The 17,486-nt window shown below is 36.2% G+C and overlaps 1 protein-coding gene and 1 long non-coding RNA gene across 10 annotated transcripts in view; one reads left to right on the top strand and one right to left on the bottom strand.

The window, feature by feature from the left end:
* Positions 1 to 818: 818 nt before the first annotated feature.
* Positions 819 to 4,592, top strand: LOC116418450. Its single transcript, XR_004228476.1, has 4 exons — positions 819 to 1,094; positions 1,890 to 2,055; positions 2,393 to 2,498; positions 3,093 to 4,592. It is a non-coding gene; the product is annotated as an uncharacterized LOC116418450 (long non-coding RNA).
* The window catches only part of EHBP1 (EH domain binding protein 1), a 336,323-nt gene continuing 320,886 nt past the window's right edge, over positions 2,050 to 17,486 (bottom strand). For 6 of the 9 annotated variants that reach the window (XM_026447739.1, XM_026447738.1, XM_026447742.1 and 3 more), the window contains 4 exons: positions 10,970 to 11,069; positions 9,793 to 9,866; positions 3,356 to 3,470; positions 2,050 to 3,126 (listed from right to left, as the gene is read on the bottom strand). In XM_026447739.1, the coding sequence (XP_026303524.1) occupies positions 3,036 to 3,126; positions 3,356 to 3,470; positions 9,793 to 9,866; positions 10,970 to 11,069 (380 nt within the window). In that variant the 3' untranslated portion in view covers positions 2,050 to 3,035. The remainder of the gene's footprint in view (positions 3,127 to 3,355; positions 3,471 to 9,792; positions 9,867 to 10,969; positions 11,070 to 17,486) is intronic. The other 3 variants (XM_023223957.2, XM_026447740.1, XM_026447744.1) reach the window with 1 other exon arrangement.

Genomic DNA, 17,486 nt, shown 5'->3' with positions numbered 1-17,486 from the left:
TGGGTCCCGCGCGGCGAGGTGGGACGGCAGTGCGCGCTGGAATGTGCCCGCGCGGTCCCCGGGGCACGCCTCGCGGGAGTCCGGCGCTCTCGGTTCCAGATGCTGCCACCATTCTCGGGGAAGTTGGGAGGTATCAAGTAGCACGGATTTTTTTTTTTTTTTTCCTAATGAGAGTATTTATCTAATCCCAAATTGCAGGCGAATTTTCTTAACGCTCAGCTCATAAAACCCCAGGATTAAGAAAAGAAAGAGAGAGGAGAGGGGGAGAGGGAGGAGAGTGGAGAGGGAGAGAGACTGGGATGAAAGTTTCTTGAAAGCGGCGCAGAAGATTGAGGCGGCCGTCGCTAGGCAAATGTCCAGGTGGGAGACGCTGGGCCAGAAGCCATGACCGTTCCAGCATCGGCCGCGGTGCGGGAAGGGGAAGTGGGGACACCACTGGAGGAGGTGAAGCCGTCCAGCTCAAGGCCCCCGGGCCGGGAAGGGGCGAGGGACCTGGGTCTGGAAACGCGGATCCCAGCATCCAGGTGACCTCCAGGCCGGGCCGGGCTCTGGAGGACACTTGGGACAGGGGGAGGGCTTTGGATCTGAGGCCGAGGGATCTGGCCAGGGGTGGAAGTTCTGCACCTGCCCGCAGACTGTGCCCAAGCAAGACCCCCGCCAACGCCCCTACTCCTCTGCGACCCTCGGACCGATAGCCTCTTTTCCCTCAACGCGGGCTTTCGGGTTCCGGGTCCTCCGGCGTGCTAGGCTCGTGCCCGCTCTCGGGAGCCAGCGTCTGGGCACCACGCAGCGATGTCCGTATGCAGCGCCCTTGCCGCGGGCCTGACCCCGCCAGGCGCCGGAGTCCACGCTCCACCGCCGCTGAGGGGCGTTCGGGCGCCACGGAGCAGACCAAATGGAAACCCCGGGAGGCTTGGGACTAAAGCTGGAGAGGCAGGTAGAGGGGCCGCCCGGCGGTCCCAGACCATCTTAGCAAATCTGGGGCCAGGGAAGGGTTGTCAGTTGGCCTATTGGGAGCGGCTTTGGGGGCAAAGGAGCTGCTTTTCGGCGAGGCCCCTCGGGAGTGAAGGTTCCTCGAATCAAGCGTAAACTGGGTGGGTGCTGCTGGCCGCCCAGGCCCCAGGCTGCTTGGGGCGGGCGATTTCTGTCTGCTGAGTTTTCCAGGGGTTAGAACGGGATTCTGAGAGCGTTCCCCAGAGAGCAGCAGCTCTCTCTGCTCTCCTGCTCGAATACAGAGGGCAAATACCGACTTCATTTACTTAAAATAACTTTTCAATAACTTAAAAGAAATCCTTATCATGAAGGAATTCTACCGTAGCAAGTTTTTATCATTTTGAAAGACTGGCAATTGGAGGTGGCTGCATATTTGGAACGAAATTTGTTTGTGTGTACACACATACGATCTACGGTAAAGTATAAATGCTAGTGGACTATTTTCTCTAAGTTTCTGGACTTGTTGAACAAGCTTTCTTTGTTTGGACACCCCTGTGGGGGAGTGAAGGAAACTACCATAGAATCGTTGTTGTTGTTGTTGTTGTTGTTTCCCTGTAGCCTAGAACTTCTTGTCAAAACTTCTCTTTCACTCATTTCATACACACATACCTGCACACATTCTCCCCGCCCCCCAACAATAACCCTCTTCCTTTCACTTCAGTACCTACAGACTTGCCGGTTATCAGAAGACACAACTCTCCCTAATACGACTTCAAAACTCTAACAATTCAAAGTAATGACGTGGAAAATTCAAGATATTAATATTTTTTCATTGGTGTGGAATCACAAATATCCTCAAATCTTTAGCAGACATGACACTTTACAAAAGACATGATAGTTTATACTGCTTAAGAATATGACTAATTACTTTTCAATTCGCATTCGTGTGTCAGCAGGGCCCCCTCTGGGATGGTGTAAACTTATTCAGCTTCAAATGCAGCCCGGTATCCTGCCCTAAGTTCCAGAGGACCATTTTCCACATGAAAAGTCTTATGGATAGACAAACTTCCATTCAAGCCAACGTCAAGTTTTCATTGCAAGAAAGTAGCAGCCGTGTTTAAGGTAAGAAAGTTTCTGCTTTTATTGAAAATTTATATATGACTCAGTATTGTAATAAATAAACAACCATTTTCACAAAAATGACAGTGCTATGCTAAAGAAGAAAATATTAAATGGGGGATTTACTTGTAGTGGCAAGACAGACTTTTTATCAATACAGAATAAATATTAACAGCATTTGTGAGCCAATGTTGAGACCCAACAAAATGTAGGAATCAAGCATGATGTAAGAAATAATTATCCAGAGAAAAAGATGGTGTATTCTCGGATGATAAGACTGTCTTTGTAAACTGGTGCATATCAATTAGTTCCATCCTCACAGCTCACCTTCGAACCACAGGGCTTGTTTCCGGCTGTGTTAAAGGACCGTCCTCTGAGGAAAGCTAGAGGAGAGGAACTCCATTATCCTTACAGTGAAACACAACCACCGCGGAAAAACTCCACTGGTAAACAGAACACAGTGTAATAAGTAGATTGGATATGATCTAACTATAAAATTCAGGTAACAGAGTAAGTGTTACATATGGCAGGACTCGAAAAAAATCATGACATTTTTCTTATCCCCTTGTACCCCCCTCCCACTGTCATTATGCTATTACCAACAACAACAAGAATAATGTTTCAAATTTTCCTCCCATCAAAAAATGAGATAAAATAATGAGGGAAGTGTTTTTGTTCTTTTTTGAACAGTTTCTTGAACACCTCCAATACCAATCACTCACAAGGTGTCTGTGCAAATCTATTTCACAGGATTTCAAGGAAATTGTTAACTCACAAAAAATCCTTAAACAAAGCTATTCTGGAGTTCTGTATATTATTTGGAAAGGAGGGAGGGAAAGGGTGGTGGTGGTAAAGTAGAGGTAAAGTAGTACAATCCAGCCAAACAAAATGTTAAAAGTTTTAAATCAACAATGAGTCTGACTTTTTCTGGTCTGGGAACCAAGACTCTAAAATGTTGGGAGAGATTCTTTCTGATCTGATGGCTACTGAAGAACACATTTCTCCTCTTTCTTGGCCATCTTGCCTTTGTTTTGCTCCAGAGTTCGCTCCAAATGCTCATCTTCTTCTTCGGCCCTGGATGTCAGACAAACAGGACAAACAGGAAACAAAATTATTTTTCTCCGTGGAGGGCAGAGCAGCACTCCCCCGTCGCCCAGTGTTTGGATCCCCAGCGGGAATGGGGAGCACCAGGCCAGTGGGAGGCTGCCCCGGCCCTCCCGCGACCTCTGGATTGAACTTTCCGCACACTTCTCGGCCCCTCGGCAGGTGGCCCAGCCTCGACCCGACCCCACTGCCCACTCACTGCTTCTCCTGCGCATCCAGATCCCTGACGAGCGCATCGCGCTTGTTCACCAGGGCCACCAGCTCATCTAGCAGAAGCTGCTCGCGTCGCTTCTGGGCCTCGGTCTTCTGCCAGTCTGCAGAAGACGGGAGGCTAGTTACCCACCGGCAGGGCCTCCTAACACCCGGTCCCCCGCCCTCCCCTTCCCGCCGTTTCCAGTTTCCTTATATTTCTCAGCAAACCACATTATAGAGCCACTAGCTAGTGTTTTCTGGGGAGTTTGGCTGTTGTGGTGAAGGCTTCCTCGCTAAAACTCTACTTCCTAAATATGTCCTGTGAATGGAGATGGCTGCGGCAGGGTTGGAACCTGCCTAGAACCAGGTGTGAACCGGTGGCTAGCCTGAGGTGCGCACCTGAATCCAGCCAAAGTGGGGGAGGGGAGCTAGAGGCCCAGAAGAGGCTGGCCCAGGGGTTGGCAGTGGGGGAAGTGGGTAAATGAGGAGGCGGGAAACAGTGATGGGCGATAAAATCATTCTGAAAAGGCTAGAGAATCTGCCTGAGAACCTATCCTCCTCCCCCACCCCCACTCTCACCCCAAACAGCCCATTCTTCGCTAATTTCCTCTTCGCTCTATTTTAGCAGTTGGATGTATCTCACACTGGGCGCCATATGCTTCACAATAACTTTAAAAGTAGTGAATCGGCTAATTAGCATTTTTCTTTGAAGTAAAAAATAAATTTGCTCTGCAATATTACACTGCAGCTCTCGATCGCATCACAGCCAGTTTTCTTTTGGAGACGTTTGCTGGGTGGTTTCAAATCAAAGCACTTTTGCAAAGGAAAAATTACTTATTTCTTTTTGAAACCCTATGTTAAAGGTTGGAAAACCCGATGGGCAGTGCTCTTTCCATGGATGGGGGGCGCTTTTTTTGAAGGTTTTAGACCCCAATAATATATTTCCTAATCTTTGCTGGTCTGATGATTTCCTTAAGATGAGCAGCAGTTTCATTTAATAAAAACAGGACCAAATCGAACATTTAAAACACTTTTGAAACCAAAGCCAACTGCTCTCTGGCCAGACTGTAAGGGCTTGTAGCTGTCAATCAACCCCCAGTCTACCCCGCCTCCCTCATTAGGAAGGTAAACAATGAAAAGAAGAAGTAGATGATGAGGCAGATAGCAGAACAAATGAGGACCTAGAGGGAAACAGGACACCAGCTTTAAAAAAAAAAAAAAAAAAAAAAAAAAAAAAAAAAAAAGAACCATGGCCACTGACTCCTGCAGCCCCCTCCCCCAGCAAATGCACTTTCCAAAAAACGGAGAGAAGTGCAATCCTTTCGGGTTTCTCTCTTCTCTCTCCATTGCCCTGGGCAATCATGTTAAAACTCACATGGCTGGTGCTTATTCAGATAAACCTAACAATGCACACCGCTGGTTACCATGTGAATCTTCACAAACCACACAAGAATGTGCTGGTTCAAATCCCCCCCGACCCCCTCCAAAGCAAAATTTATTCAAGACAGCAAACTGCTCAGCAGCTTTATGAAAGCAAATGGTGCTAGAGGGAATTCTATCTTGTATTTACAAATTAAAAATTAGATGCATCATCATGCAATAAAGGTTAGAAAAGCAGCAAAAAGCTAGAATGTTTTATTCAATTTATCACTATTTCTTTCATTATAAGCTCTAACACATACATACATATTTATATGAAACATGCTATATGTTAATTATCTGCATTTGATATAAAACATCACACAAAAACATTAAATAACTGATCACTATTACATTTTTATTTTAAAAATGAAATAGTCTATAGCATAGAGATGAATACAGAAACTATTTGGAAAGGGTTTCTTTGAATATAATAATTTAAAAAATAATAAACAGCAAAACTGAAGAGCAGCCATATATATCACAATGTTTTTCTTTGGATTTAAATGCAACTGAGGTCAGGAATGCTGGAAAATTTTTAAATCTGGTTCTTGTTCTTAAATCAGTCTTATTCAGCAGGTAAACTAATAGGCTCTCCAGGTTGGAAAGATCTTAAAGGTCATCTAGTCTAATTTCAGGTAACTATAATTCTAGAAATATTATTTCAGAAAAAACCTAAATGTGTAACAGATTTGAAACTAAATTTTATATTAAGATTACTAGTGTAATGAATATTAATTTTTTCACTTTCAACCTCAAGAAATCATTCTGATTATAAGCTTTATTTACTTCCAAAACATTTTGCTAAGAGCTTTACAACTGAATAAATTTTCAAAAATATAATTAAATTGAAAATTATACTTAAAAAAATTAAACCAAGAAAACATAAATTTTAACAACATATATAATTTTCTTAATTATTCCTTTTCTGAACTTGATCAGTTGCTTTTAAGGCTTTAATTAGTAATTAAAAATACCAAGATTTCATTAATATTGAAAAAACTAGGACTTTAACAAAATGGATAAAAGAGGACATTAAAGAAAATTTTAACCTTTTAAGTATTGAGTAATTTAAAATATCTTAACTTTTCCCTAGCTCAATAATGACATTTTCTATAACTGTAATGAAATCACTTAAAAATTAAGAATATTTAGGTAATTTTCATTATTTCAGAGTCAAATTTAAATGAGATTAGAATTTAAAATATCCCAGCATAATTTACAGGATTTTAAAATATTAAATCTGTCATTACAGTGCTACATTAATATCTGTCTACAAAATATTAGTCAACTGTACAGGAAATAGCAATGTGCAGTGAATAGATTTTACATTAGCAAAACTATACTTTTACTTCATGTTTTTCTCATAATGGGAATAAATTATATAATATATGTATACAAACTCATACATATGTTTACATACACATATATATATTTGAATGCTAATTTGAGAAATTAAGTAAACTATTTTTATCTTTTTTAAAAAATTTTAAAAAATTGATCAAAATTCACATTCGCATGTTCAAGCCTAAATTTTTTTAAAATCCTGTTTTAAATACCTTTACCTAGAAATGTTATGTTTTAAAAACTTGCATGTAAGTTTACGTGTTACCTGTTATGCATTTTAAGAACTGATTACTCACCTACAACACCAGTGACAGCTAGCTAACTGTACTGATTTTGGCTTGGACAAACTACAATGTGGATTCTGATTAATTTAAAGATTCCAGTGTACTTTTGCTACAAAAGCCATATCCTCTCGTAACAAATAGGATTAAGTTTTGATGCTGCATTTGAGTCAAAGTGTTGAAATAAAGAGATTCTGTTTATGTCCATCTGCACTGAGCTGTTTTGTTACTTTAAAAAACTCTTTTTTATATATAGGGCCAATTATTCACTCCCTGATTCAGTTTATTTGCTGAAGTTGATAATTACCTTGAAAAAAGGCAAGAGAAATACCTATAAACACTTTAATAGAAAGGACCTAAAGTTCTTGTAGTAAACCTTCAACCTTGCCACTATAAATAAGCCTGGCACTTTGATGAAAATTAACACTAGTTTTGTAAAGAGCACATTGGGGGATTGCAGTCAAGTCTTATCTTTAGTTCCAGTCAACTAGCAATCCTGAAAGAGTTTGCATCATCATCAGAACAGGCCATTTGATAGGATTCTACCGCTGTACCTAATCAATCTATGGAAGACTGTGGCTGTGCTGTGTAACAAAGCTAAAATAGATTTACAAATGGGGTTTTAGGGGATAAGCTCCTCCACAGGATTACATATTGATTTTAAATATAAAAAGCTTATCATATAAACCATAACTACAAAAATAGTGAACCTATGCATAAATCCCTTTAGAAGAGCACCCACTTCAAACTCTAAGCCAAGAATAAATCAAGATGTACAAAATCCTAGAGAAGATCCATTTCTTGTGCAGAAAATGAACATACCACTTTCTAAAAGCCCACCCCAATGTGTGCAGAAATGAATTTATCTTTCTTGAGGGGGCATTAAATAATCTGGAATAAAAAAAAACTATAGGAAAAGTATCTAAAAGATGTTTGTTAGCTTGAGGGATCCTACAACTTAGCTCAGTAGAGTGAAACTCCTGCTATGAAAAACACCTCAGGAAAAAAAAGGGTAAAAAAACAGGCCAAAGTGATTATGGATTCTCAGAAGAATGGATGTATTGAATATTATTATTTTTTTTTGCTCTCAAACCAAGCTGTTAATATTTCTTTCAATGTGCTATGGTTATCAATATTCTATGCTGTTCTCCTGGTGAATGGTTTCAGCAGTAGATTTATTTGAAAAGATTTTAGTTTATTTATTATAAAACCATCTTATGGCTACTAAGTAGGAGGGATGGGAAAAGAGAAATGAACTTTAAAACAAAAGAAAGCAAAACAAAACCAACTAATGTTGCTTATTCATGTGTTTTTTTCTGTGGTGTGTTAACACTCGAAAACGCTACTGATCTGAATGTGTGTCCATTCTAAGGGTTGGCTCAGAGGACACTGTCTTCACAGAGCTGATCTTCACAGTGATCACCACCTCTCTGGCACAGCCTAGCCCATGTACTGCCCAGGCTAGTGGGACAGGCCTCTTTCTTAAGATGGTATCTTTATTTGTAATCAACAGGCTGCTCCTTTTCTCAAGTCTCCTTTCTAAAACCTCAACCAGCAATGGAAACTGGCCGAGGGATTTAAGGCACAGTCATATATAGGCCAGTGTATTTAAAAAACAAAAGAGAAAGATAATGCAAAACACTAACAACTATAGTAAAACTGTTTTAAAAAGAAAAATATTTTTCCCCTTTTCTTCAAATATATGACTTTCTACTGCTTTTCTGTATGTGTAAGCAGGTCAGGCAGATAAAATATTAGATTATTTAACATTGTAAATCTGGTATATAGGGATAGGATTGCTGACGAAATTGAATTTTTTAATGTGTCATGGCCCTGCTTTTAAGACAGGTATTTGGTTATAATATTGGTTTTGAGGTTAGAACCAATATCTATCTTAAAGTCAACTGTATTGTATCAAGCTGTATTTTGGGGACAGTTTATCTTTTTATATGTGAAAGGGTAGATAAAAATGTAAAGAATATTCTCTGTTGAATGTAGTGTGTACAATGAATCTATAAATAATAAATTATGAGTTATATGTATTAGATATACTATATATAAACATTATATATTACACATACAAATATATGTAATATAAATAGTTTTTACTGTGCCTATTTTTCAACTGACTATTTTGCTTTTTTAAAGACTACACCATGACTACAAAAACTATACAGAGAGGAAAAATACCATTTAGTACAGTTGTGTACTTTATTTCAATGGCAAGTTTCACAGAACTTCTTAAATAATTTTGACAAATTTTATAGTCATTATCAATGGTATAATTTGATACATCTGGGTAGCCACTTGAAGGAAATGGGTTAACTGAAGCCTTTCAAAATAAAGTAAATAAGATTTCTAAATGTTGCCAGTGATATTTATCAAATGAGTTTATGAATATAAAACTAAAAATGAAATGTCTACAAGCATATATGATAGTATTTAGATAAATAGCATGCATTTTGATGACAATATTTATTAAAATATTTTAAGGATATAAGGCTTCACTTGGCTTTCCCTTACGTACTTATATTTCCAGTTTCTGAATTAATTAGAATCGACTTATTATGGATCAGGTACCTTATCAGGTGAAGAACAAAATTACCATGGACAGTCAATGGGTTAAGAGGTCAATATAGAATAGGAAAATCAGTTTGCATTGATTAGACAAAAGGTCCATTTTACAGAGCCCAGAGGATTAGCTTTTAAGCAGACATCTTTGAACTATAAGACATTTTCAACTGAGAGATATAAGGAGAACAGCATTATAAAACACCTAAGAATTTTAAAAAATCATATATAGTAAATGCCAGATAAGCTAGCTGATGTTTACTGATATATGAACCATGCATAGGATTACTATATAATTCATTTAAAAGCTTTATGAAAAGTGTGAAACTTTCATTTATCTCATCTTTGCCCGGATATTCACTGAACACAAGTTGGAATTTAAGAACTGTAGAAGACTGAACAGCGATATATTTCAATGTTGGCATCAATTAAATATTAAGGTAAAATTTAGAGTCTGGATGTAAAAAATCAAAATGATAAATCTTTTCCAAACCTCCCCAGTGGAAACAACTTTAAATTGCACTTAAGTAAAAGGTAATTAAATCAATCAACTCCTTATATCTTCCATTTTATGGACATATAAGCTTACTGAATCAAAAGTTAAGACAATTTTGTGCCATTATTAATAGCAAACATAATGATTATCTATCTGAATTAGGGTCCTTAAGTTTATATGGATACTGCTTTCTGCCTCCATGGCATTTATTTGCAATTCTGGAAGGTCCCTAGTACACCAGATCTAGTAAGACCAGAAGTGTATCATATTCTTTAAATCTCTTCGACAACTGACACGTCACATACCTCACCCCACCATAGCATTTCTTACCTTCAATGGCTAGCATTGCCCGCAATTCCCGGTTCAGCAGCTCATACCGTCGTTCTAAATCATGTTCTTTTTCCCTGGGCAAGTTGCAAAAGTTCATCAATATGCTAATTACTAAATCATTAAACACTTAAAAGAACCTTTAGGTTACATTGATTTTAGGACTCATAACTGACTTTTCTCTTTAACTTTAAGCCACTCCAAACAAATGATACACAAACCTAAAACCTTCCTCAGTTGAATATTACTAGTGCTCTTATTTTCCTCCTTCAATTCTGAAGGTTACATAGGTATATTTTAATCTGAGGATAGTTACTAACTTTCTTCATTGCTTCTTGTGCCAAATGCCAAGTATAAGGCTATTTTCTAAAATATTTTTCATAATTTATAATCTTTTTTCCAAAACTCCATATGAAAAGAATACAAGAAACATGAAAGTACCAGCAGTGCAAATTTAATACAGAGACCACAGTTCAGGATTTGTTAAGTTTTCTGCTTCTTCATAACTCTTTTATCAAGTTCAGGCATAGCAGAAATTATAAAATTAGACTTTTTCACTAAAATAAACCACGTAAGCCTGCTCATTCTCACACTAGGTGGCATACTAGAAGAATACTGCTAGTGAGCAGAAAGGAACAAGCTTAAGTCCTCCGGTGAACTAAAATGCTAAAAACTAAGAATGCTTACATTTTGTCGACTCCATTTTACTGTAATTCGTACGATCACAAAAAGGTGACTTTTGTTTTAGTAACTGATCTTTTATCCCAAAATTTAGAGTAACATCACCTGATACTATAAATGTACTTTTGTCCTTATTAAGAGTTATTTTATTTAACTTAGAATTTGTTGTTAAATAAACTTTAATTTTATTTATCTTCCCCTCTAACCCTCAATATAAACCAAACTTCCTTTTCTTGTATAAGTGATTTATTTCTTAAGTACAATAATTATTTATATTTCTCAGCTTTCTGTATAATACTTTTTCAGTGTCTACTGTTCCATTTAAAAGTTCTTATAAGATGAAAACTGTCATATACTATTTTTAATTTTTTTATAAAACATGTAATCTCTAAGGAAAGGGAAAATACTGAATAAATATGAAATCCCAAATAAGGCAATAACAAGAAGCCTAAGATTTATCAGTGTTGTAGGCAAAACAAGCATAATCATGAGTACTTACAGAAGAGAGAGCTGATTCATTCTCCTTATTAAGGCATTTTTCTTATTAACTAACATAAACCATTCCTGCATCATAGCTTCTTCTTCTTCTGTGTTCCTTCCTACAATTCAGGAAGAGTTACCTCTTATTATATGACGTTATACAAGCCAAATAATAGTTTAGCACAGAATTTTTTTTAACATAGAAAACATTTTAGTTACTCTAATACTATATATTAAACTGCTTATAAGAAGGTTAAAGTCCAAGTCCTGATAAAAGAAATCCACCTCTCAAAACTCATAAGTCAATCTTCTTAAGGTGATATTTGGCATGCATATTTTAGTCTCTGTGAACATACCTATAGATCATATTAACACTAAGTACAGTAAACAAAATGTCCTACCTTTTAAATTCTCCCTAGAGGCTGACTTGCTGTTATGTTTCAATGAGGAACTCACAGTGCTGACAGACATATGGTCATGATTAAAAAAAAATTAAAAAATCATTATGAGACTCATAAGACTAGCAGGAAGATCAGGGAAGTCCAGAGATTGTGTGAAAGCTTCATTTGTAACAACTTGCTATTTTCTTATTTTCCTCCCCAAAAGTAAACTAGAGACATATACATATATATGACATTTTGGAACTCATCATCCCTAATAGGGTAGACTACTTATAAATTACTAAATACACTGTAAATGACAAGGCTACAAAAAATGCCCACAGCTATCTATGAAAAAAAAATTTAATGAACATCGTGATGTTCAGAAAACATGTGAGCAGAGTGACAACTGAGTATTTTAGATTATAAATGACTGTACACAGGAGATACTTAAAATTCTCCATTGCTAATATTCATCCCATCATCTAATACCACCCTGCCACTTCCTCATGAAGGCCAACATAATCCATATTAAGCATTATAATATAGTATATATTTGGCATTTGTTCATGTAGAAGTAGGCCACAATTATACTGAAGAAAAATATTAATTTTCCCATCTTCCTTTCTCTCCCTTCAAATTATACCTAGTCAAATTTCTAACTCTTCAGTGTTTATTTCCTGAAATTTTCCCATGACGGGTTTATTGTTTTGCTAAGCTATTATTTAATATTTCAGTCTAACTTCTGTATGGCATTCATAAGGTTAATTTAAATATCTATTAAAAAATTAAGTAATTCCCATCAGATTATTATTCCCTAAGTTTGATTTTCTTTTCAAGTAAAATGTCAAGGATAGTCCTCTCCCACCAACCCCACACTTCCCTTCTCCAGAGGTATGATTACAGTTTAACATATCTCCTTCCAGACCACATTGATAGCTATGTCTATCACACATGTGTATATACTGTATCTATAGACACATACATGTTTCTTTAACATAAGAGCTCACATTACATATTCATCTATGGTGTGTTCTGTCATACTGTCCAACTATCTATCTCATTCTTTATATTACTTGCATAAATTATGAGCATACCATAATTTAAATATTTCTACATTAATACAAATTTAAATAATTTTTAGATTACAAATAGAATATAAAAAGCTAATCTGTGTGTTAGGGATTAAACATGTATTTCAGAGCATCCCTATAAAATAGATAGCTGTTGTTTACCATTAGGGAGAATAGTTGAGAATATGTGCCTTCATTCAATGCTGTTAAAACTAATGGTACGAAGCCGACTTAGGATAGATTCTTTTAGAGTCTGAACAAAAGTCTTTATTGTTTTACAGTATTTTTAATCTCTCTTTTAGGGTAGCTGGTTTTGTATTCACTTTGGACCATGTGATGTCTTGACACTGGTCATGTGATATAGGCTGCGATAGGCACAAATCCCTGGGTAGCAACAAAAGAAGAAAGAGTAAAAAGAAAAAGCTGAGAAAAAGCTTGCAATTTGGAAAAAGGCCAATTGTACCCTGGTGAAGGCCTTTTTGATCAGTGAAATGCCACATGTGTGCAATATTAATAGGTGCAGATTTTATGATATTTTACTTTCCGATTAAAGACTTAATTATTGTGTTCATAACCTATGTGACTTCTAAAAATATAGACTTATTAAAACTTTCTTTTGCGTTTAACTTAACCTATAATTTGAGGTTTTCAGACAATACTAGAAGCAACCAGCCTACTCTTAAATTAGCATCATTTTCTTCAATGGAAGACTGCTTCCTTGAGAATAACAATATTGATGTGGTACTGTGTTATTTTCAGTTTAACTTACGCCTATGAATTCTAGTGAAGAATAAGAGATTCCCTTCCTCTAATTGTTAGGATATGACTAATAACAAAAGAATCTCATGTTTTAGAAGAAAATAAGCCTAACAATAAGAAATATTTAAGGACACATTACTCATTGCTTCACAGAGTATTTAATTGGAAAAACATATTTGAAGATAAATCAATTCTGTATCACCAAATCCTTACCTGCGATAGCATACAATCATGGACATCTATACTTAACCTAACACTAAAAAAATTAAAATTTTTTCTAATACATCATTATACTATTGTTTTTAGGGCTCTTAAAATTTTTTAAATTTAAAAAGCTTTTAAAAGCCAGTAAGTTGAACCATTACAAATTAATCCTGACTTTAATAACTGGTTAAAGACCCCTTTAGCTTTATAAGTAACAAAAAATATTAAAGCCTGTGATCACAGTGAGCTTTTCTCATTTCTCCTCTAACCATTTGTTATTTAATCCAATACTAGTAATCCAATTTGTCCATCAGACTTTTAAAGGGCAGAATGCAACTTCCTCAGCTTAGACACTTTTCAAAGTACAATATATTTTTCAAATGAATGCTGGATGTTTCATTTTTCCCAACTGTTCCTAGCTCTAATGCATGAGGAAAAAAAGAACAAGATGAACATTGTTCATACTGATTAAGTAAGAGCTCATTAAAGAGCTGTCAGTGCCGTACTTTGAATATGCATGAAGCATATAATCAGATCTAGTACCGTCACTAGAGGAGAATACGGTAAGTACAAAGGATTGATTTAATTACTTAGAGTGGGCTGTGGTGGTAAAGCAGTCTTGTTAGTGCAAAAAGAAAAAGAGGTTGTATTCTGGCACTGTTAGAAAAAAAGGCAGTTTTAGCTTCTGCCACAATACCTAATCTCAGAATAAAGCACTTTACATTGTAGCTTAAAATGAAGACTGTCATTATTTTATAAAATGGCCATAAATCATTTAATCTTATTTAACCTAACCTGGTTAACTACCTCTTTTTCAAAATTATCTTTAATTTGTAATTACAACCACATTTTTATCACCTAGACCAACAATAATGCTTAAAAAATTTTTTTTTCAGTTTCACCATTTAAAAAATTCAAGACATATACTATTGAAAGCCATTTTGAAATTAAAAATGACAAAATAATACACTACAGTATACAATTACTAAAATGTGAAAGCATGGCTGAGTTGTTACACTGTATTTTAAAACATAGCACCTCATGTTTATTGTAAATAAATTACCAATAAAAACATAAAAACTACTGAACTAGTTTTAACCTTAACATTTTAAAGTACTGGACTACTTATATAATCTCTGGTAATATTTTTTCCTACTTTGTTTCTTTAAAAACTTCTGTTTTTTATTTTGCCTCCAAGACAATGTAACATCTATTTCGATATCATAATCCTTAATGTCAGTTTTTTCTTTTAATCCATTATTGTAGCTGGAGTATGATTTGTAAACATTATTAAATAATCAAGGATAACAATAATGGCAGGAAAAGTAACTATTTGTAAATATAACTTCAAATTATTCTTCCTATCACATAGTTAACAAAAACCACTTGATAGAAGCATACGATGCAGAGCACTATATGCAATACTTAGTATTAACTGACAATATCAATTACTTTATATTATGTATCTTCCAAAAAATTCTTCAAAGTTATTATTTTTATTTAGTAATTCATTCATGTATCTAAGAATCTGTATGTGATTTTTATTTATTTTTTCAGAAGTAGTATTTTCAATGTAAGTTTTAAAATGAATAAAATTGATGTCAAAAACCAGAAATTATGAATCGTATTTTAAAAACTATCTTCTCATTAGCTTTTCATAATTAATCTTTCACCATAAAAGTATCTATTTATAAAGATATATTTTAGACAGTGAATTCTTACATAAATGCAAAATGAAGAACAAAACAATTTTAGCTGAATAGAAGACAAATTCAATGGGAAAGAGTAAACACATATAAATGTAGGCTGCTGTTATATAAGTATACAAATTCAAGATTTTCTACCATGAAATCATTAAAGAATGCTGAAATCTTGCCATAGCCCCATAGTGGTGATGGCTGAGTAGTAATCACATATAGCCCTTAAAAGACACAACATAGCAAAGCTAAACCAAAGCACAAAAACAAAAAAACCTGCCATTACAAATTATCCTGATGGTGATTATAAGAATATGATGACCTTTGAAAGACATATGACAAAAAGACATATGATACATGAAGGTATCCAAGTAAATGGTATTTAATAGATGAAAGAGATGAATTTGGGGCAGTTATGTAGGGTCATGTAGACATTAACCCCAAAGCCAACATTATTGCAGGACTCCAGTGTGCCTCAGTTTTAGAAAATATTTAAACTTAGGAAATAGAGTTATATTATGAAAATAAATTTTACTATAAACAAAAGTTTCTGATCCAACAATATCCTCAAACAGCATCAACAGAGAAGAATCTGATAATCTTTACTGGTATTTTCAGCAGTTTAATTGTCTTAAAACCATTTGCTCAGCCTGATATATTTATATTATTCAGAGTACAAACTTTGGGAAAAATCTTGTCTCCTTTGGTTGAAGCAAAAGAAAAACTGCCATACTCTCTCACACATACGTTTTATTTACCTGTTTGCTAAGACAGAATGTGGGGAGAGATGTAAGGTAGCAACTTGCTACACACGACTTTTAACAGATCCCTATGGCATGGACTTTCTACAGGAGGAGGCACAGACAGCTTCACCAAAGTTCTTCCTCAATAAACTTACACATAGAAAGAAGCCATTTCCAAAGGTTAGAAGTTTACAGCAGTCTTCTTGTATCAACTCCTTACTCCTTAATAGGGTCTGAACTGACTTTTTTTTTTTTTTTTGAACAGAGTCTCACTCTTGGCTCACTGCAACCTCTGCTTCCTGGGTTCAAACAATTCTCTTGCCTCAGCCTCCAAGTAGCTGGTACTACAGGTGCCTGCCATCACATCCAGCTAATTTTTTGTATTTTTAGTAGAGACAGGGTTTCACCATGTTAGCCAGGATGGTCTCGATCTCCTGACCTCGTAATCTACCCGCCTGGGTCTCCCAAAAAGTGCTGGGATTACAGGCACGAGGCACCGCGCCTGGCCTGAACTGACCTTTTTTTTTTTTTTTTTTTTTTAAATAATTTCTTTCTTTTAATTAATTAGTTTATTTTTAAATTATACTTTAAGTTCTAGGGTACATGTGAACAATGTGCAGGTTTGTTACATATATATACATGTGCCATACTGGTGTGCTGCACCCGTTAACTTGTCATTTACATTAGGTATATCTCCTAATGCTTGAACTGACATTTTTTATACCAAAGGTCAGCATTGGATTTCTCAAAAGGTAGCACTAAACACAAAGTTAGGGCAAAAATAAACAAAAAAGCATCAAAGTAGTCACTACGGAAAAAATTATAACTGATAAAATTATTTATATTTACTTATAGTTTAGGTTTTTTTTGTTTTTTGTTTTGAGACAGGGTCTTGCTCTATCACTCAGGCTGAAGTGCAGTGACACGATCTAGGCTCACTGCAACCTCCACCTCCAGGGTTCAAATGATTCTTTTGCTTCAGCCTCTCGTGTTGCTGGGATCACAGGTGTGCCCCACCACACCTGGCTGATTTTTTGTATTTTCAGTAGACACAGGGTTTCACCCTGGTGGCCAGGCTGGTCTCAAACCGCTGGCTTCAAATGATCTGCCCACCTCAGCCTTCCAAAGTGCTAGGAATACAGGTGTGAGCCATTGTAATCCCAGTTACTCAGGAGGCTGAGGCAGAAGAATTACTTGAACCTGGGAGGTGAAGGTTGTGAGCCGAGACTGCATCACTGCACTCTAGCCTGGGCAACAGAGCAAGACTTCATCTCAAAAACAAAAAACAATACAGCTTTTGATCAGTTTAGCTTTTCGTAAAAAAAATTGAGACCCTCGATCTCAGACTAATTATTGAAACTCTCTAAACCTCAGTTTCTTCACCTCTGTATGGGTAACGGTATTACTTACTTCACGATTGTTGTAAGAATTGAGAAAATCCACGTAAAGTACTTAGTGCAGAACCCAAGACTACAAGCTATCATGATAATAACGAAGGGGGTGATGATGGTGTATATAGCCCTGAGGCAGGAACTGGAGATACAAGATAACCAAGATGTGGTCCCTGCCCTCAAAGGCCGCATAGTCTAGTATGGAGATAGACATATAACCAGGGATAGCTAGAACAAGGGTAAATCTGTAAACAATTTCATGGACACAAATTGTATTTTTAATCTTGGA

The sequence above is a fragment of the Piliocolobus tephrosceles genome, chromosome 15 (assembly GCF_002776525.5).
Source record: "Piliocolobus tephrosceles isolate RC106 chromosome 15, ASM277652v3, whole genome shotgun sequence".
In the NCBI taxonomy this organism is placed as follows: domain Eukaryota; kingdom Metazoa; phylum Chordata; class Mammalia; order Primates; family Cercopithecidae; genus Piliocolobus; species Piliocolobus tephrosceles.
Note: the sequence above shows the minus strand (reverse complement) of the source record. Positions and strands in the feature narration are given on the sequence as shown.